The sequence below is a fragment of the Falco biarmicus genome, chromosome 5, assembly GCF_023638135.1.
Source record: "Falco biarmicus isolate bFalBia1 chromosome 5, bFalBia1.pri, whole genome shotgun sequence".
Taxonomy (NCBI): domain Eukaryota; kingdom Metazoa; phylum Chordata; class Aves; order Falconiformes; family Falconidae; genus Falco; species Falco biarmicus.
Genome location: NC_079292.1, coordinates 62,855,704 through 62,877,176, shown reverse-complemented (window position 1 = coordinate 62,877,176; position 21,473 = coordinate 62,855,704). Strand labels below are relative to the sequence as shown.

At 37.9% G+C, this 21,473-nt stretch overlaps 1 protein-coding gene across 2 annotated transcripts in view; it reads left to right on the top strand.

The window, feature by feature from the left end:
- MYBPC1 (myosin binding protein C1) overlaps positions 1-21,473 on the top strand; it is a 93,699-nt gene that overhangs the window by 27,722 nt on the left and 44,504 nt on the right. Inside the window, exons 3-10 of one of the 2 annotated variants that reach the window (XM_056339878.1) lie at positions 4,476-4,508; positions 7,513-7,554; positions 13,999-14,034; positions 15,339-15,374; positions 17,904-18,008; positions 19,446-19,594; positions 19,954-20,071; positions 21,422-21,473. In XM_056339878.1, the coding sequence (XP_056195853.1) occupies positions 4,476-4,508; positions 7,513-7,554; positions 13,999-14,034; positions 15,339-15,374; positions 17,904-18,008; positions 19,446-19,594; positions 19,954-20,071; positions 21,422-21,473 (571 nt within the window). Of the gene's footprint in view, positions 1-4,475; positions 4,509-7,512; positions 7,555-13,609; positions 13,638-13,998; positions 14,035-15,338; positions 15,375-17,903; positions 18,009-19,445; positions 19,595-19,953; positions 20,072-21,421 lie in introns of those variants that run through there. The other variant, XM_056339879.1, reaches the window with a different exon arrangement.

Genomic DNA, 21,473 nt, shown 5'->3' with positions numbered 1-21,473 from the left:
TGCTGGGTTGTAACCAATCTATACCTAACTGCAGGGAGAAACTAGTGCAGGAAACTTTCCTGTTGAATGTTCCAGCCTGGTGAAATGTTAACTTTAGACTTTGTGCAAGCCCTGACTTAAAGCTCAAGGTCATTTCCTTCACCTGAGGGGATAAAACCACTACTAGTTTTCCAATATTACTGAGAGTTCCTAAGCCTACCCAAAACAAACCTGGTCCTGAGTACAGAGTTGCAAAATGAGAAGAGTTATCCAGCCAGACCTCTTTCCCAGTTTGCTTGCTGACAACCTGTAGCTCTCGAATGGTCTGAACTTCAAGACTCCAGAATACTTTGTTCCCAGCACAGTAGTAGAGTAGGACCTGGAGACTGTTTTAGAACTGTCAGCATGCCTTGTCATGTTTATACTCCAATGTGAAAAGTAATATATATGAGGTCAGGGAGTTTCTATGCTTGTTGCTGTCGCAGAAGCCAGTGGAAGCGGGAATTTAGAGCCCTTGAAAAATGGCCATCACACATAAGCACCCTGCCAGATCCAAAGCTACTTGTGGTTATTGCAGGCTGGATGTCACTGCAGCCAGACCTAAAATGGAATTGAAATTTTAAATAATGGTAGTCCCAATTTAACATGGTTTTTAAGCATTTCCATAACTTTCGTGCATGGGTAATCTCACGGAACTTTTAAAAGCTTAGTTATCTATACACACAGGGAGAGATTTAAAGTCCTTTTTTTATCCAAAATATTGAACACGGTAAATGTGGAACAGTGATGGAAAATTGTTGGTAATGGGTCAGGTTGCATCTCCTGCTGATTTTCAGGAGTGTATGTGTGCATGTATAATTATAAATCACAAATAAAAATGTCTTGTCTCTAAGTGCTCATATCCTATGTCAAACTGGATCCTGAATGCATCTGATGATGCAGCTGAGGCATGAAAGCATTTCTGGAGATGTTATCTAAGTGACAGTTGTGCTTTCACTTTATTTGCTAACTACACTTCTTAATCTACTATCCTTTCTGAGTAGCCATGTAGTAGACTGCTAAGTTGGTTCCTTTTCTTGCTGTAGAATTTTATATAACCAGCTGCTTTACAAGTTTCACAGCCAATGAATAACCTAAGGTCTCTGTGTAGCGCAACACAACCCACTGACATCCAACATTCTTGGCTTCTTACATAAAGAACTGCAAAGAAGAAACCACTGCCTTTTGCCTTAGAAACTGTGAACCAGAAATGAACTTCAATTGCTTGGTAGAAGGCCCAGTTGACATGGTGTCAATCCAGCAGTAACTGGACCTTCAACAGCCGCTTTCCCCTGTAGCATGGGAGGGATCGTTACAACCCGGTGAACCCATCTTCTCCCAAGGGGCTGGGGAGCGCATGCTGGAGGCACCACGTTCTCCACCGCCAGCCCCCCTGACAATGCCTCGACAAAGCACCATATTAGGCAATGGGGCTGTCGGGAATGGCATCTGGGGACTCCAGTGAGCATGCCTCCTAGGGAAGGAGCACAACCGTAAGCTGCTGGTTGAGTGCACAGAGCCCTTTCCTGGCTGACAAGCCTGTTGCAGAGGTCAGCCAGAGAGGGCTATCATTCTTTGGGGAGGTGGAAACTACTCAGTGCTATTAATGGTTTTTTTCCTGGCTGTCCTCAGGAATGGAACTGTAAGCCAAGCATGACCATGAAAGGGGTCACACATGGCCAAAAGATTATGCTGAAGTATCTCCCATGTCTCTGCCACCCCCAGTGCCTGGAACTCTTACCCCTTCCTTTTTTTTCCTCCTGCACCATACTTCAGGTCTCTTCCCTGAGCTCAGTTCTTGCCTCGGTTAGCAATGGACCAAACAGCCTTGAATTATGGTTTAGGAAAGAAACCACTGACTTCTTGGTCTGGCTTCAGTCATCATCCCATCACAGAACTGTAGAATAGGTGAGGTTGGAAAGGACCTCCGGGGATTGTCTAGTCCAACCTCCCTGCTAGCAACAGGGTCAGCTAGAGTAGGTTGTCTGTGACATTGCTTAGGTTTTGAATATCTCCTTGTATGTCTGCATGTATGAGATGAAGTTCAGACTATAATAATAGTGTTTCTAGTCTGGTTTGTGCAGTAGATTTTGGCTAACATCTGTGCCTATTGCTAGGTAAGAGAGGACTAAAGATGTGTGATCTCTGACCAACAGAATGTGTTGTGTTGAACCATGTGTTCATAGTGTGATGAAGCCATGAAATACTTTTCAACATGAAAGAAGATCTCAAGCAAAGTCCCTCAAAAGGCTCATAAGCCTTTCATCTGAGCCTTGAAATTGCTGAGTTTGGTGAGCTTTTGTTTATAAATCTGTGGGCCTTGCTGGTGAGCCAAAGAGAATTTTCCAATTCAGTGTTTGTAAGAATACTCCCTGTTTCTAGCCATTACATTTCAAAAAGACGATTATATAGTCAGCCATTATCTGCTATTACTTTTCCATGCAAGAAATAGATTTCCATGCCACAGATGTTATTTTATTCTCAGTGGAAGCAGTAAGAAATGTCATGGTAGTAAAAGGGTTATGTTCCAAGACTTACTTTTTGTGGTGGAATTTTCATAGTTTCATATGAAAAATGTTCATATTTTCCTAGGTCACAAAGCAAAACTTAGTATGTTAGTTATTAGACCAGAAAAAATAAATTGCTATAAGCCTAAGTAAAGCTGTTTTATTATTGTCAGACTCTGTTTCTGTTGATCTTTAATGTACATTCTCCCTTCTATTCTGTATGATGGGTGCTGTGACCAGAATGTATATCTCTGAGCTCTTTCCCTGTAGCAAGGGATTCTCAGTGGACCTTCTACAAGGATATACTGTAGTATCTGCATATGTGACTGGAAGTTCCTAAGCCATATCAAATTCACACAGTCAAAATTATATTTGTGCTAAAAGTATTTCTCCCTTTTAAATGTTAAATGGATATATTAAGAATGAGAACTATGTTTTAGTTAAATTTAGACCTGAGTGCAAAGGATTAGCCTTACCAGCATTTCTGTGTGACAGAAATTGAAACTTTATTTCCTGAGTACGACCTTAGGTGGGGTCCCAAAGGTTAATACCCATAACATGACAAAGGTTAGTAAGAGCCATCTACTGTTACAATTAAGGATTTCAACCTTTTAAATCTTTGCTTGTTGCAAGTACTTAAACTATAAGTCAATGCACTACCTCCAATAAATATTACTATTTTCAACGAGTCCAGAGTCCTAAGGATTTTACAAGTTGAAAATAAGCTTCCTTTAATGGTTTAAAAGTAAATTTTATCTAGTTAATTTTTGAAAAAATATTTTTAGATCAGAGAACATGTCGTCCCAAAAGGATAACATTTAAATAGGATAAAAAGCCTGGTTTCTGTATCACACATCTGAAAGGAAAGCAATTTAGATTAAAAAGAATGACTGAAAGAAAGAACACCGAAACATACTGTAGGTTCTACACAGAGCTGCTAAGCTGATTTCACTGAACTCTGAACTCTAGATCTAATGGTGTGGTTAAAATTAAATAAAGGTCTCTGGATTCTTTGTGAATGACCCTCTTCTGTTAATTAAAGTTCACAATTAAAGTCATATCAGATATTATTCCAGTTGAAAGTTTGCTTAAACATAGCAATATCATAGCTTAAACATAGGATATCATCTGACAGAAACATATCGATGTGCTAATTTATATATTTAAGCATATGTTCAAGACCAATTCACTTTAAAAAATCAAACCCAAACTTGAAATTCAACTTGGATCCCACGATATTCCAGAATTGTCCTCAACTGGAATTGCCAAAAGGTCCCAGAATGTGCTGGGTCCCACCTATATAAATTAACATGAATATGTGCAGGAAGATGACCTGCGTGTCTGGGAGAGGCCATATCACTCTTACAACTACAGGAAAGGGGGTCGCAACAAGGCGTGTGTCAGTCTCTTCTCCCAAGAACAAGTGAAAAGATAAGAGGAAATGGCTTCGAGTTGTACCAGGGGAGATTTAGATTGGGTGTTAGGAAAAATTTCTCCACCGATGGAGTTGTCAAGCACTGGGACAGGCTGCTCAGGGAAGTGGTTGAGTCACCATCCCTGGAGGTATTTAAAAGACTTGTAGATGTGGCACTTAGGGACATGGTTTAGTGGTGGACTTGGCAGTGCTAGGTTAATGGTTGGATGGACTCAATGGTCTTAAAGGTCTTTCCCAACCTAAATAATTCTATGATTCTGTGAGTATTATATCTCTCTGGACTGGAAAAGTTCAGTATCATCTCTTCACAGAGCATAATAGCTTTAGGCCTCTGACCCTGTCACTCTGAAGATGCCATGTGTTGCATGTGTGAAAGCAAAAATAAATTTGAGAACTGCATTAAAATATTAAATGAACCAAAACTGTGTCCAAATTCAACAAGAATATACCAAATATGTGAAAAATATTTGCTTTTACTTGAAGCTCAATATCTGTCATCTTTCCTTGTTTTTCAGAGACTGAAACTGAAAGTGCACCGCCACCTCCAGGTTAGTGTAAAAAACACCAATTTCTGCTGTAACACTAACAACAGTTCCATGAGACTGGATACTGCATAGCCATAATATGTTTTGTGTACATTGTCCCTTTGAGAGAACAGTAAGAAAAGTAAGAAAACCCAACTGAGTAAGATATTCTCACTTCACTTTGCCTGAATGTTGATTTTTCAGACTCAGTTTTTGTTTGCGAGAGACTTGTTTGCATAATGATGCAAATGCTTTTCAGGATACAGGAAATTGATGACCGCTTAAATTCTGTGGCTAAATTATGCTGTCTTCTTTGATGCTGAACAGCATCTAATCACTAAAATATTCCCTTTTGTTTCTCCTCAAAGGCACACTGTGAGTAAAGTTGACAGAATCAAACATGGGGTTCATTTCACCTAATTTTAGCCATCTGAAGATTAGGTATCTTGTCTAAGTTGTTCAGCAGTGCTCCACCTACAATCAGTGGAGCAGATCCTGGGTCATACATGCTCATCCAATGGGTGTTTCCTGGATAACATCTAAAATGGCACTGGTTGTCTATGTATAGGCAGTTGCCCTGAAGAGTCTGGTTGTCTAGAACTGAGTGGGTGAGTAACTTCCAGGAAGCCAAAGTTAGGTGAAACTGAATCATAAGTGCTAGGGCTTCAAGTTAAGCTGAAGCTCTGTGCCGACCTGCTACTTTTTCTTTAGTGGGAGCTGGAAAGGTAGGCAAGCCTTTGCTGTGTGAGTTTGATTTGCATTGAGCAACCTGAGTTAAATTCTCAGGTGCTGGTTAATAACATATGTACATTACACATGTCTAATTTGACCATTTGGTGAGTTTTTTATTCTCTGTGTAGCTACCTAAACAGCAGTACCAAACAGAATACTCTGTAGGTGTTAAACGTGCATCTACTACAGTCTTGCAAACTGGCATTTTATCGTGCTGATTCAAGATATCTTTGTTTAAATGATATGCTATTTTATTAAAGAATACACACTTTTTCATTAAAAAAAGACAAAGTCTGGAGGTAGCAGTACCATTTGCCACAGGGAGTTTCATGTTTAAATAGCCCATCTGTTATTTTTATCTTAGGGTGAACTCTTTCATATCACATATATTTATTTGTAAGGAAAGGTAATTTGTATTTCATTCATGATGGTTGTGGTTCACTCAGCCATAAAATCTGTACAGTTGATATTAAAGTAATTAATTTCAAAATGTTCACACTGAGGCACTTATCAGATAGACTTTGTACTTGAATTCATGTTATTCATTGGTCTTAACTTTTAAGTAGAACTGAAATGAGGAACTGCTTTTTGTAGACAGAAAGGAATAGCATATTTGAAATGTTATATTAAAAGACTTATTAACATTTTCAAATAAGTTACATCATCTTTGTTTTTATTTAAATACACAGGATTAAATATTAAATCACTCCTATAACCCCCTTCCTTTCCCCCATCTTGTACTTCCTCTGTACAAGTAGGGTGTCAGCAGGCCTTTATGGTTAGGCACAGACCAAACTGGGATATTTCTAAGCTGGAAGTACCAATCACTTCTCCTGGCTTCCTTCTGCCTGATTTGAGATGCTGTCATCTTGGATTACCAAGATGTATCATCAAGATGCGTACCAAGCTATCACACAAAGAAGGAAGCTGGTTGTTCAAGAATCCAAATGCTATAACATATAAATAGTTTATTGGACATAATCATAATTTTGAACTACAGCAGGAAATTTTGGGGAAGCCATTGTAAGAGCTCCTTCTAGATCTCAATGTCAAGCCACCAGTTTGGTATTTTTAGTCCTGATGAGGTTTTCAAATGGGATTTAGACATGCTACCACCTGCCAAGAACAGTGAATTCTAAGCTCATTTCCTAGTAGGAAGGGAAAGTGTTACTGTAGCAAAATCCCTGTTAAAAAGGAACAATTTGACCATCTGGCCAAGATGGATGACCTGACAACTGGAGGTTGGAAATTTAGGGAATTCAGACAGAAGCATCCAGGATTCTGTCACACTTCCAGAATATGGACTTGTCTTCCAAATTTCAAGTTTTATTTTCATAGTTACCATGGTTATGCACATGTGAACAAGAAATCAGGATAATCATATCAACTGGTTCTTGCAAATATTTCTTCCGTGGCACAAAAGTTACCTTAGCTCCATCTTAACAATATTAGTCCGTTGACCTTCACGCATGTTTTATCAGACAGTTGACAGGTAAGTCTGCCACAGAAAGTCCTTGTTCACAGCCAATAGAATATTGAGTGTTTACACTTTGAAGACAAATCATATGATTTGACAAGTCTCTAAATGGTCTTGTATGGAAATTGAATGAGATACAAAACCAAAGAGAATAGGAATCATATCAGATCCTGAAATAGAAAAAGCACAGACATTTTTATTTTGTTGAAAATACAGTCCAAGTTTTCGCATACCTATAAGGTCAAAGATAATTCACATTCACCTCCTTGGAGTAGAGGACAAGCTGGATCAAGAAAACTAAAAGCAAACAGCTTGAGGAAAGATTATGATGAAGATGGTAAAGAATTAAGGACACCCTCAATATGTTCTGTCTGTGGTGTACTTTGTCTTAAGGATAAATTGATTAGGGTGATGGAGCTCTGTATACCATTAATATTTGGCAGTATCTCACGTCTGATCCCATTCCATTCAAATTAGCAATGATATTAACTCATTTCAAAGGCTTTCACAAATAAGCCCAAGAACAAGAGACTAACGATTGCTGCTTCTGAAAAACACAGTATTTTTCTTCCACTGAGTACAGGAACATCAACCTTATGCACTTGTTCAAGACACAGAAAATGCATTGATATGCACAGAGTTGTAAAATGATTTATGGGATTACAACTGTGTATTACATATACATATATCTCAATAACACTTTAATTTTGCTTTTTCAATACTAGCAGAACGTAGAATATTGCTGGTTTTTTAATGCTGTGTAAGTTTTTCTTTTTACTTTAAGATCCTCTCAAAAATATACTTGTACTTCCTACACAGAACAAAAAACATCGCAGGAGGGTGAAACTGGAAAGGGTAAAGGTGAGTTTGAAATCATATTTTTAAAATGGGCAGTAAAGAGAACATTCCTAAATGCTGTTCTGATGCTGGATTGCTTGAGCTGCAATTCAGAATTTGGGTGCCAAATTTCAGAAGTGTGATGTGAAGCTTCCTGGATCCTTTATCTGCATGACTTATCCAGCACAAGGAAATCATGATACTTAATGAAATTCTGCAAACAAGACTGACACTTCAGCAACAGTATTTATATAGACTGTTTAATTAACAGATCAATTTTCAAGTTATTTGCATGAGCAGAAAGCCACATTTAAGTGAGCCTGGTTGTTAACACTGACCAAGTTTGCTAAAACTCAGATACTGTGGATGCTGGTAGCTTTTAAATAGAGTGGACAATATTCTACTGTCACTCTAAGCTGCTTCTGTTCTACCACAGAAACCTGATATTGCATGTTTTACCTTTCAGCAAAGTCCAATAGATTTTTTTCATCTGATAAAAGAAACTACACGTTTTTCTTCCTGTCCTTTTTGGAAGCCCAGCAGTTGAGCTCATTACAAGTTCTGAAAAATGTCTTTGAGGACTGTCTACTGTGAATAAACACATAATTGTTCCACTAGCAATGCATGTAAAAAACAGCTCCATTTTTAATATATATTTTTGTGCCACTGAGATTAGACTCCAGCTCTGTTGACAATTCTTCCAGCTACAAAGATACATTTTGAGGGAACTGGGCCAAATTTTGCTCTTTTTTGAACTCCCTGCCAAAGTAGAATTCAAACAGCTCATCAGCTTATTTTCAAAAAAATAATCTTTTTTTTTCCTTCACTATAATAAAGGGCTAAACCAGACCGAAATATACTTACAACTGATGTATTGCTTGCTTTTCATTTGGCACAGTTATGCTTTTTCATGGCAAATCAAGAAATGGCTTGCTTGAAAATGTGTTCTGGCTTTTGGTCTCTTCAAGACAAAATTTTGCCTTATAGACAGACTGGATGCATACTTGATACTTCCAGAGTTATTTGGCAAAGGCGTGCATGGCTATTTTTTTCAGCAAAGTCAAAATATAAACACAGAGTATGATTCAAGTACCCTTAAAGAAAATAAAAATGCTGAACCAGAATTCAGTGCATGTTATTTTGCCAGCTATCTTTGCATTGAGCAATTATTTTGACACACAAAATTTCATGTGAGTAATCAAATCTGTCATCTTGGCAATGGAAACATAATTCAGGAATAATCTGCATGCCTAATGATAGGAAAATGATGAAGGTCTTGCCTCAAGCTATTCCAGCAGCTAGTTCTGCTTGCTTTATTTTGATATGAGAGAAATATTTGTTCCTGAACTGAACATGAATGGTGTTTTCCCCACTGCTTACAAGTCTACATTTTACTGAATAAAAAAGAAAACATGGTAGGTATCTTATCAAATACTTCTATTATCTTTTTATATATTATTATGGGTCTGGTTTGCATTCAGTGAAGAACAGAGGTATTTTTAATTGGAAAAATGCTTTTTGGTACTTAGCCTTTCTAGGAGGATTTTGCTACCAAAAAAAAATATTTGAGATCCTAGGAAGGGAAGTGTTTCCAGTTTCAGTCCATGGTGGTATCAGCTGCCTCTGTAAGAATTCCAGCGAAAGTCTGAATACCAGTACGTAGAAAGAACAACCTGCCATACTCCAGTGAAACTGTTACCTCCACAAAGCAATGTAGATGTCATTGCCAAGCACTCAGTAGTAATTTTTTTGTTTAATTAGTTATAGTGCAATTGTTCCTATCAGCTCCTCTTTTGTTGCAGAGTATCACCAAGTATGGGAAAGTATATTTTCTTAGAGTGATTCCTTCATGTTTGTCTGCCAGAAGAGAATATAATGGTGAGCATAATTCACAAAATGGGAAAATGTTCCATTTTTCCAGTCTGTCCAAAATCATTTACACTAGAAAATGAGCAATTCAACAAGGAAATGAGGACAGAACCAACTAGAGGTTATCTTTTGTATAAGTTACTCATGAAACTGTTTCTGTAGCTTCAGAAGCAACACATTTGGGTACTTCCCTGAATGGAAATGAGATAGGAAGGATTTAATATCTGAATTATACAGTGTTAGCAGCTGTGACCTCTTTGCTCATAATTTATAAGAAACAGCACACCATAGGAACCTGGGACAGCCCCTCTCTGCAGTACAGTCAGGCTGTGCTGGAACCTGGCAGCCAGGAAAGCAAGCTTGGTAGTCCACATAAACAACATAGTCCATAATTTTCACCTCATCTCTAAGACAAGTTAACTGCAGAAGTTAGGAAGATGAAGTATAACTATCTGTGTGTCTGTTTTACTGTTCTATTTCTTTTTAGTAGTTATTGTCCGTGTGAAATAATGTATTTATGTTCCTTTATGTTCACTGTAAAGTTAAGAAATAGTGGACGGTGTGATAAATTCTTTGTTATCTTGTGATTATTTCACTGTAAATTAGTAGCTCAGAGCAGTAAAAATAAAATTTTCTTGCATAGAATAATCTTTTACAGCGTTTCTAGTTTCAAAAATGTCGGAAATAATGTTGTAAAAAATTCAGCATATATATGATCATCCATTTTAATTCCAGAGAAAGGTGACTCAACAGAAATCCCACCAAATTTACTGTGTTATCCCATATTCATTCAATCTAAAATCTTCTGCCTTTGTTTTTTAATTTTAGCATTATCTTACAGATTGAATATTGTTATAATTGTGTTCCAAGTTGTTAGAATAATAATTGAATTGTAATATCAATTTGCTCATTCCTTTTTTAGGTCACATCCAGCCATTCAGAGAGCTACTAAAATTTCTGCATGTTTTACTGATACCTTTTCCTCTAGGTTCCATCCAACCATCTACTAAAATGTTTGCATGTTTCATCTTTGTATTTTTGCAGGTTTCAGTTATCCATTCATCTCTCAACTAAAACTGTACAGTTGCTGTACATATGTACTTCAAGTCCACTTGATGGGACTGCCGAACAGTCTTTGAAAATCAGATGGGTAATTGAAGGCAACTAAATTTTAAACTCTTAGTCTTGGAAGGGCTAAACTGTGCTTAGTAATTTCAGCATAAACCGAAAAGATTCAGCAGATTGGTTGAGTTCCTCTGTGTGTGTTTACGTACCATGAAGACACAGGTTCACTCTTTGTGTTGTTTACCTACATCCTGCCTTATCCCTGAACATTTGCTCCGGTGTGCAGTAGCACAGATAAATGTTAAGTCACCTGCAGCTGCGAAACAGTGCCTCTTCGCTGCAAAACAGTGCCTCTTCCCTGCTCACCACTCTGCCTATCTCTCATGCCAGCTTCTGCGGCCGTCAGTGCGAGCAGGGAACAACAACAAAGAAAGATTAATTTGTTTACGGGCTCTGTTAGTGGATTAAATCCCATTTCAGGTGCTGTTCCAGTAGAGTCAATTGCAGAAGTTCCCTGTTCAGTTCTGCAGCACCAGGCTTTTGACATTGACACATGGCTTTCAAATTGTCTTTTAAACAGCTGAAAAATAGAAAAGTAAACTAATAGATTAATATGATTTTGCCACTTCTGCAAAACACTGTTTATCAACGATGTGATTGATGGCAGAATAGCAGCTTCCACTTTTGTGTGGTAGATTTCAAATCAAGGGAAAGTAGGTCTAAAATTCATAAGCAGTTCATATATAAATCAGTAGTTATTACTTATATTTTGACAGATTTTTCTACACTCCTGCTCTGTCAGCAGTTAGAAATTTTAATATTGAGATTACACTAATTAAAATGAGTTACTTCTGAGATATGGAGTGTTCTTTCATCCTACAAGACACTGCTCCTGATGGAGGTCCAAGAGGCCCAGTCCTCAATTAATGTGATTGTTTAGATACATGGAAATAAACATAAATATCCTACTTGCTAATGGAAATTTTCCATAGACAAATAGAAGCCAAAGAACAAAAATGTACTCCATAAAGTAAATATATCTTATCGACCTACTGTCAAATGATTTTGATGAGTTAAATGAAGTGATTTCTTCATACCTAGCTCTTGACATGCAACAGGTTGCTAAATGTATTCCATTAATAGTTTACTTGCAGAAGATAAGTAAAGTGGACTAATGATCATGGTTCTGCTGCCAGGTCTTGGATTTTTGCATTTTTTCTTATCTTTAGATGGATTTTATTGCTAACATGAACAATTGCTCACCACAGGCAGCAGATGGGTTATAGCTGTTGAACCATTTTTCATATTTGTTCAATAGTCAGTTCATTTTGTCCTAGAAGCCTGAGATATAAGGAATGATGAATTAATAATTACCCATTTATCAAAACAATCCTACTGGCATGTGGTTTTTTTCATACTCTTTCCATTTACAGCACATTCAGTTGTGCTTTCATTTTGGTACTTCTGGAATGTTTGTTTGTTTTGATTTGCTTGTATTTGATGCTAACATTTTGTTTGAAAAATTATAGATTACCCCGGAGAAACCCCAGCAATCCCTCTGCAAAACTAGTAACACCTTTTTGTTGTTTTAATTTTCAGATGTTTAAAAAAATTAGAAGTCAAATTGAGCGGCCCTTTAATAATGTGATTATCATACACCATCATGTAGGATGCGTCACTTCAAAGGTTTTATGCTGATTGATCTTAATTATATTTTTCTGGCCAGAGAGAATATTCTGTACCTCTTCAAGCCATCGTCAACCACAAGGGTGACATTATTGACAAAAAGAGCTGAAAGTACACTTTATACTTTCATGAAATACAGAGAAAGATTTGCAGTGGAATTACTGAACCTTGCATTCATTTAGTTGCTAGCACAAAACATTAAAACATCTGACAGGACTTTATCATTACTGTGTTTTCACGGAAAATCAGCATCTTCAGTGTCTGCTTATGCTTTGGATGATGCAGGTGGTGAGAACTCTTCCGCTAAACAAATTCTTTTTTTTTTCCTATGAATTAGAAATAATTTTTATAAGATAACACATTAATCCTTCATATATAGGCTTTCTTTTTGCAACCAACATCCTCCTCCCAAGGGATTTTTAAAGACAATTTTGATGAATCATTAAAAAGGAATGAGTAAAATGTGACACCTAAGTAGTTAAATTCCATTAACAGACTTTCAATGAGCTTTTGGTGGTTAAGTAAGCACAAAAAATCAATATGACCAGTATTTACAAAAATGCAGCTATATTTTATATGTGGTTTTGTCATGGCTATTACATTTGTCCTTGAGAAAATATAGACAAATTATGACTTTAAGGTCCAAATCAAAGGGCATCTTCAGAGTTAAAATTAGATTCTGGAAGCCCAAATCTAAAATAAATTAAAAAAACACAAAACAAACCCTCTTTAAAAATTTAAGTTAATATTCTTCCAAAGTTGTTCTTGTTCATTTTCCTCCACTTTGAAATGTTCTCCAGATGATTTTCTGATACTGTATAAAAGACATGTTAATTTTACATTACATATGTATTAAATCTTAAATATATCCAGTTTATTCTAGCCTTTCAAATGCTACATTGGTAATTTTAATATTTTATTTTTTTTACTATTAGGCTTTTAAGACATAGACTTTTTGCATATTCTTATCAGCAACTGGTATCTCTGAGGTTTCTAGTCAACATCTAAAATTCAAAGAGATGCAGAAGACTCTTGTAAAGATAGTCTTTACCTTATTCTGGTTTTCTAATAATCATGATTACAGTATTTCAGGTTTAATGCAAATTTCATGCTTTTTCAAGCTTTTGATTTATATAAATATATACCTCTATGTATTCTGTAAGATTAAGTGTTTCAAAATACCTCGACAACAATTGCTTGTAGTGATTTAATACCTGATAATGGTCACCTTTTACTGTGATTTAAAGGAAAATCCAGTGTGATGATAATAGTTCTGTTCTTATTTTAAATTATTTTCCTATAATATGGGGGAAATGAGTTATTTATTCCTTGCATTTTAGATTAATAATCTAATACAGAAATTGCAAAGTGTAAATACAGGGAACTATTTTTAACTGTTGCATATCTTGACTTAATGATGCTGAATGCATATATGGTGCACATTTTAATTGCAGACGTGGTCATCAGAGAAATGGCATCTTCCTCAGGTCAGATATATGATTGACCTTGATTTCATTGTGGCTTTTTTGTATTTACTGTGGATTACATCTCTAACAAACAGAACCACTCAGCATCTTTCATATAAACTCATGATTTAATAATAGATCACAGCCCACATCTCATTTTTCTTTTACTTGCTTGAAACATTAAGGTTTACCATTTCGGCTACTGAATTATGCAAAGCTTTCTTCATCAGTTTGAAGCTTCCTTTTTGAATGCTCCTGACTATTATGATTTCTCTCCCTTTCCTTTGCAGGTTTTACATTTTCACATAGTTGTTTTAAAGCAGATGATCATCTGTGCTTTCAGTTTCTTTATGTACTTTTTTATGTGTATTTCTTTTCACAGACGAAGATGACACATCAGGTAGTACTCCACCAGCAGGTTAGGACTGTGATAGTGCTTTGTGTGTGTATGTATGTATGTTTCTCATGACTATTAATGAAGAAAGAGTCCAAACTCTTGGACTGAACTCAAAACATACTAATTAGAGAAAGTTTTTTGAAATGCCTTACATTAAATTAATCCCTCTTCAAAAGTACCAGACCTTCATACCAAATAAGTTCCTTTCCACTCCTGTCCTGAGGGCTTTGGTAGAACGCCTACCATTGGAAGGTAAAACACCAGTTAGCAGCTCTGAAAGCAACTCCCCTTTTCCTATCAACAAACACGGAGTGCATTTTTAAGGTTAATCTTGAAAGCAAATTCCAGAATTACAAATAAAACACATGCCAGGCATGTGTTTTATTTGTAATTCTGGAATCTGTAAATCTGGAACCATGTCAAAACAGGTTTATCCACATAATTGTCTATCACTTCACCTTAGGCCGTATGACCTACAAGGTAGTTTGAATGTACTGCTGCATGCCATTGCTGCCAGCCTGGCAGATAAAATGCCTTTCGTTGTTTGCGATGAAAGAAAACATCACAGGGGTCCATCATGATAGATATGACATGAGCAGCATTCCTCCATTGCTGGCTTAATATGTTTTTTAAAAATAAACTGTGAATGAAACAATTTTGAACATCAGAAAATGCTTTGCAGTGTGTCAGATGGAAAACATGCTCTTAATTATCTTCACTGCCCTAAACGATTGCATTTTCTTGATTTCTCCCAAAAGAATTTGCATTGTTAACTTTGGCTTGGATACCATCTGTAAAGTCAGTAGCAGTACATTGCTTCACAGTATTAGAGGACCTCATTGTTAAAAGCTAAATATATAAATAACATTGTAAATCACAAACCCTTAAAATTTAATTTTAACTATTTATCATTATTTTGTTCAACCTAGATAAGTAAACAATTTAAAGAATTCAAAATACTGTCCCCTCAGATAAATATTGAACAAAATAAATTCATCTGTTGTCTGGAACTACATAAATCATAAAGAAAACATCAGCTTCAGAGAACCCTTCTAAATGTGAACTACTAAAAAGAAAATCTTGAATAGAAATTAAACTAAACTAATTTAGATTTTCTAGAGCAAAGGGGGAAATATTTCTGATTTTTTTTCTCAACTGTGTGCTTCCCTTTTCTGGTATTCAAGTAGTTCCTCATGGGTATGGTTCTAAATATCTAATCTAATCTTCTTGCATGAAGAAACAATGTACCTAAAATCCCAGTGATCTGAGGTCAGTTAAGCTGTGATCTCTGATCTGGTGTCGTCTAAATTGCTCTTCCCTTTCAGATGGGATGTCTAAGCCAGCGGAAAGAAAAGATTCAGGTGAGACCTCCTGAAAAACATGATGAAAGACTCCCAAATTTGCATAATATATTTGTAATTAATATTTTTTCCTTAAAGAAAATATTTAATTTTATTTTCACTGTTTATACAGTATCAAACTGTAACTGTTGAAATGCTTTTAACTATCAGAGTGAATAGGTTTCTAGCAGCTAAGCCAAGAGTGAGAGAAGGCTCTGCTGCACAATACAGGGCACGTATCAGTATTTTACACATACATACATACCTATCTATCTATATCTCTTTCTATATAGATAGATACACAGCTATTCCCTTCCTCCTCAGCCTACAGGGTGACAGTGGCTTACCTGAATCCCACACACAGGCCCCAGGAGACTGTAGGACAATGGCTTCTTCTCACAGCTCAAAGGACGGTGGGGAAAACCTAGCAAAGTCATAATCTCTTTCTTCCTACCCTGGCAGGTAACGCATACTGCACCCACTTTTGTGGTTTCAGGATTTGCAGCCTCTGGAACAAAATGAGCAGCAGGTACTTCAACCATGATTATTGAACTGGCATAACCGCCTATGCCAGCCCCCTGAGCCAACGTCAGACCCATGTTTTGTTCTGTTTGTTTAATAAATAAGAAAACATTAATATCTAAAGGCGATGATAATATTTAAGTGTTATGTGGTACTGAATTAATGACTTCATGTAAGCTTCTTCCATTTTAAATATCCTTTTTCCATTTCACCTTGTGGTGTGTTAGGTTTGTACTGCACGTGACCAGGTCCTGTACCAAGCAATGTCACATCATTCTGTTCACACCAGTAACTATCACTTGTTCTTATGTTGTTTCCATATACTACCACGTTATACTGGCATAATCTAAAGATCTAGATTATAGAGAGAGTATATATAGATGTGTATCTATATATATTTATGTTCCTGTGTGTCTGTGTATGTGTTTTTGTATGTGTATGTACATGAACATCTTTACCTGTAGGAAAGATTGTACAAGCAGACATACATAGAGTTGTTAGGCACACCCCTCAGAATTCACGGAAAGACTGAAAGGCAAATATTTTATATCAATGCTATCTATCATTTCCATTCCTTTTTAAAATTCCTAATAGACTCTAGGATAATTAAAACAGTTTTGCTGCATATTCTCACGGTTGTCATGAGTTGTCTTGCTTTTGTGAGCAATGGAAATCTTCATGATTTACAAAGGCTCCTGTCACAGTAATATCTATATAGCAGAAAATTCTGACTTCTGGCAAGTGAGTTTCTACAGAAAATACTGAGCAGGGAAAGGAACTTTTAATTTCAAGACTGGGGTTTGACTAAGTGAGAAGTGTTGTGTGACTGGTTCCTTGTTTATGCTAGTTATGAAACCAAAACCAAAAGAGCATTGGATAAGCTATAAAGAGCTATCTTCAATTCTGCAACAACTATAAGTTCAAGAGGAACGAGGGAGAGGCAGCTTTGATTTGAAAGAGGCAGGTGGCTTTCTTATAGCTGTACATCTCCACATTTGCTCAATTCTTCTGTACTACCATGGCAGCACTGGCTTTACTCAGTTTCCCCTATGCACTGGTGATAACTCCTCAAAAAAATGAGATGTAGCATTTGGACTTCACAAATTCTCACTTGGAATATGAGACACATGCAGAAAGGGAGCAGGTAACAGACAGATGTTCACTGCCTTGCTCTCCCTACCTTTTCTTGTAGGAATGAGCTTTGGCCATGGTTTTGCATGTATTTATTTACCCAAGATGTAACTGCATAGCACAAAGCCAGGGCTGTTCAGATGAGCAGGAAGACCAGAAATGCACAGCTGTGCTGGTACAGTTCTCTGCCTTGGGGAGGCTGCTCACTTGCCACTTCTCTCAGTACCCTTGTTCATTTTTGGTTCCAACATCCCAGTTTCCAGAAAAGGTGCAGTGTCTGAACACATGACACAGTCATTTCCATCTGACAAACTATTTTTCTGTAAAATATCAGCCAATGCCCATGGCAGGACATCCCCAAACTCTCTGTTTCTGTTAGGGCAGAAGAGCACAAAATTCAAAAGTAAGCTTCATCCCTGCCCTGTTTTGCTGTCAAAGAGGAAAAACTAGCTTGTACAATAGACTGAGTTTGGACTTGAGAGAGACCCGCATCATATGTGTTTCGTTTGTCCTTACAGCTGTTTGTGTTTTCAGAACCTCCATCTCTTCTGAAAAACAAAGAGCTGCCCTTTGTGCATTGCCCCTGTAAAGCACTCATGGTTGAATGCTGGTGCCATTCGAGTTGCGCAGTGCCCACCTTGGCTGATCAGGTTCCCCTCTCTTCCTCCCTGTTAGTTTCATTTTCTGTCACCACGGAGGTAGTGTTCTTGCAGGAACTGTACACAATGTGACAGCTAAGCAATGGATGTCAGTGTGAACAACAAATTACATATATTTCAGGACAACTGAAGAGAGAGGTAATAGGGTTAGATAGTTTAGTAAGTTCAGGTAAGTGGATTTTGGAGGAAGTAAAACACACTCATATGATTGACATTTCCCTGTCTCTCCGCATCTCAGTATGGTCTATTGGAGAAGGAGCTCCAGAAGAGACAGAAAAACGCGATGACGCCCAAAGGTCCACTTTATTCATCGAAAAACCTCAGAGCGGTTCAGTGAGCGTTGGTAAGTGCTTAGAAACAAAATCAAAAGCCACTCCCAGAAGGACAGAGATTGAGGCAGATCCGGGAAAGGAATGTGCAGTTCCTGTGACACTCAGCTTTTGCCCGCAGCTGCAACTACTTCCACTGATTTTAGTTGGTTGGAAACTCCACTCTTCAAAGGCAAAATGGACTGTATAAAGAGAAGCAAACTCCAGTTGTTTAATTCAAGACAATCTCAAAATGTAACAGTTTACTGAGCACAATGGGTAAGAGGTATCGTTGCTGGAGAAGAGAGCTGTGACGCTGTTGGCTGTGATGCTGTTGATGTCAGGAAGATCTACCCAAAAGCCTGCAGCATAGATTAGAGATTGCCAGTCAGCTTTTGTACCCTACAGCTGTGTGTAAAGTAGCAAGCAGATTAATAGGAGCAGCTCTGTAGGGAAGCTGGTGGGGTCACTCCTGCTGTAACCTTTCTGTGGGATTTTCTCTGGACTAGCTCTGGTTTAGTCCAGTGGTCTCATATACCTATTAGCAGCTGGAGCACAGGTGGTAAACTCTCAGAGGACCTTTTTGGTTTTAATTTCACCCCAAAGGAATGCAGTTCAAGCACTGTGAGGACTTTCTATGTGGTGAACCAGAGCACAGTAAATGGGGACAGTTAGGAGGTTCACTTCCAACTGCACTCCTAAGCCATACTATCATGGTAAGGTAGCTGCACCCTAAGCAGGGTAGCAGCAATGGTAAGAAGCAATAGCTACTTAATATGGGTGTTGTGTCATGATACACTATGACAGGGTCAGAGGTGGGGGGGTTTATGCATGCCTATTATTTATTTTGGTTTCTGGCTAGAAAAAGAGCATTTTGGGAGGATTTATTTGGAAAATAAAGATAAGAAGTTAGCTGTATTCTGCTCTGAAGCCCATGAATGACAGGATGGAAACTCAGCAGGGGCTGGGCAGTGGTGTTCTGAAAATTGAGCTAACTTTTACCATTGCCAACCTGTTTAGAGAAGACACTTTCCCCTCCCTTCTCAGCTTAAAGAATTAATGATAGAAATGCATGAAGAGCTCCAAGCTTTCTTTTCCACACTGGAGTTTATTCATGTAAAAATTCCTGGTAGCCTAGGAACACCTGCTTGTTTTAAGCAAAGAAATTCAAATAATTGGAATGACTCGCCCATGAGAACATGGAGTTTTGTCTCAACTAGTTTAACCCGCTTCTTAGTGTTTCAAGTTCCATGTCAACATGGGCTGGGCCGAAGGCTTCCAGACCCAAAATAATTAAGCTCTGTCACACTGCAGTACTTTCATAGCCTGTGTGACTCCATCTGATTCTTACTGTCATGGCAGAGCTGGCACATGGGGACTGGAGGGAGCAGTAGTAAAACAAACTTGTACAGATGTGGCTGACCAACCACATGTTCCTCAATGACTGCATTATTTTTTTCTTTTTTAAAAAGGTGGGAATATTACATTTATAGCCAAAGTGGAAGCCAAAGATCTTCTCCGAAAGCCAAATGTTAAGTGGTTTAAAGGAAAATGGATGGACCTAGCCAGTAAAGCGGGGAAGCACCTGCAGCTGAAAGAGTCCTTTGAACGTCACACTAAGGTGGATCTTTGCTTTTCCTTTTTATGGGGCCAAAGCTCCAAAGAGAGCTTAAAGATCAGTCTAACACAACAGGTAGCAATTCAAGAGCAGTGGACTCTAAACCTGGCTTCCTCACGCAGATTTCGGTGATGATCTGTGACCCTGCACGGAAGCAGACTTTTCTGCTATTCTAGTGCAGGACAAGTGGTGGTGGGGAAATCAAAGTCTTCCGTTGCCATGCCTGGGTTCCAGTTTCTTTCTAGAGCCCTTTATTTGAGTTATACTTTGCTTCTGGTTTAGGTCTGAAAGATTAATCTTTTAACTTCTGCTTTGTGCAAATATATTCCCCATATTAATGAACAACTATGTTTGATTTTTAGATTCACACGTTTGAGATGCATATCATTCAAGCTAAGGAAAATTATGCAGGGAACTATCGCTGTGAAGTATCTTATAAGGACAAGTTTGATAGTTGCTCTTTTGATCTCGAAGTCACTGGTAAGATTCCACTTGTGTCTAACATTTATAAAGATTTCTTTTTTTTTTTAACCTGAAATGCCACCTGATTTTATTCAGAACCTTAAAATGAAGTAATGCTTAAAGCGAACACTTTTAGCATACAGCTCAGAGAATTTTCTTAAGTGTCTGTAATTTATTTTTTAAATGAACATTGGGATAGATAGTATGTGAGACGTTCATCCAAAAAATTGGAAAAGCTGTGAGATAAAGCTAGTATTGAATTCAAATCAGGTTCTGCCACACAGGACGGAGAGCTAGGCTTAGGGCTATTCAGAGAGCAAGGCTTCATCTGGCAGTACCTGAGCAGAGGGTCATGGAGTGGTTGTAGCTCACCAGTGTTTTGCACCCTGATCAGGCACGGTATAATCATAATTCAGGAAGCTATTTCTTCCACTCTGCATCAAATTAAAGAACATCACAGTGCGGAGTACACTTGACACTCATGCCTTTGTCTGATTCTGTGTTTTGAAAGACCTTACTCTGGCAGACGTTATCTTTTCCTTCGAGAGCAGTTCTGCCAGCACAACAGCACACACATACCTGCACGATCAGACTGAGAAAGATGGATGTCTTCCAAAATGCCAGGGCCAGCAGCCAGTGGACAAAATAGTTGCTCACCCTCATAAAGCACGCCTAGCAAATGGCACAGACCAGACTGTTCGTTCACGAGTCAGGGGAAACTGGTCACAGTTAAGGGGACATTTGATGGCTGACTGACAGCCCAAGGGGCATAGGTAGGTGTGTGTATTCAGAGGCCAGTGAGGCAGGGATCAGCCTGGCAGCATCTGTCACTGGCTGTGGATCAGAACCATTTCATCTGATTCAGGCTGGCACAAATGGGTAATTCACACAGAGGGAATTCATCCTTGCACCAACAAGACTCAACATGAGTCTGTAGTTGTAGAGAAGACTACCTCTTTCCTCTGATGCTGAATGTACTGAGAAAATGCAAGGTGCAAGCAGGGGAGAAAGCACAGGGAATGGGAAGACAAAAAGGCCAGAGCCTGTGTATAGGCAAGAAGGAGATCAGAGAGAAACATCAGAGTGAGATCTCCTATGCAGAACTACAGAAAGCAGTTTAGAGGAATGCATTAACTAAACTTAGCTTAGCACTGAGCAGCTTTGCGCACATCAAAACTTAATGCCAACAGAGCAGCACAAACTCTAGTCCCTGAGCAGGAAACTGAACAAATTTCATATGCCTGAACTGAATTTTCAGTTTATATGAACTGAAAAAAATCATATGAACAAATTAGTCTGATTACATAAATTACATTAGTTTCAAATTATGTTTTTAATTCCTGTATTATTATTATTATTATTTCATAGAATCTTCCCAAGCTGCCCCATCCATTGACATCAGATCTGCTTTCAAAAGAAG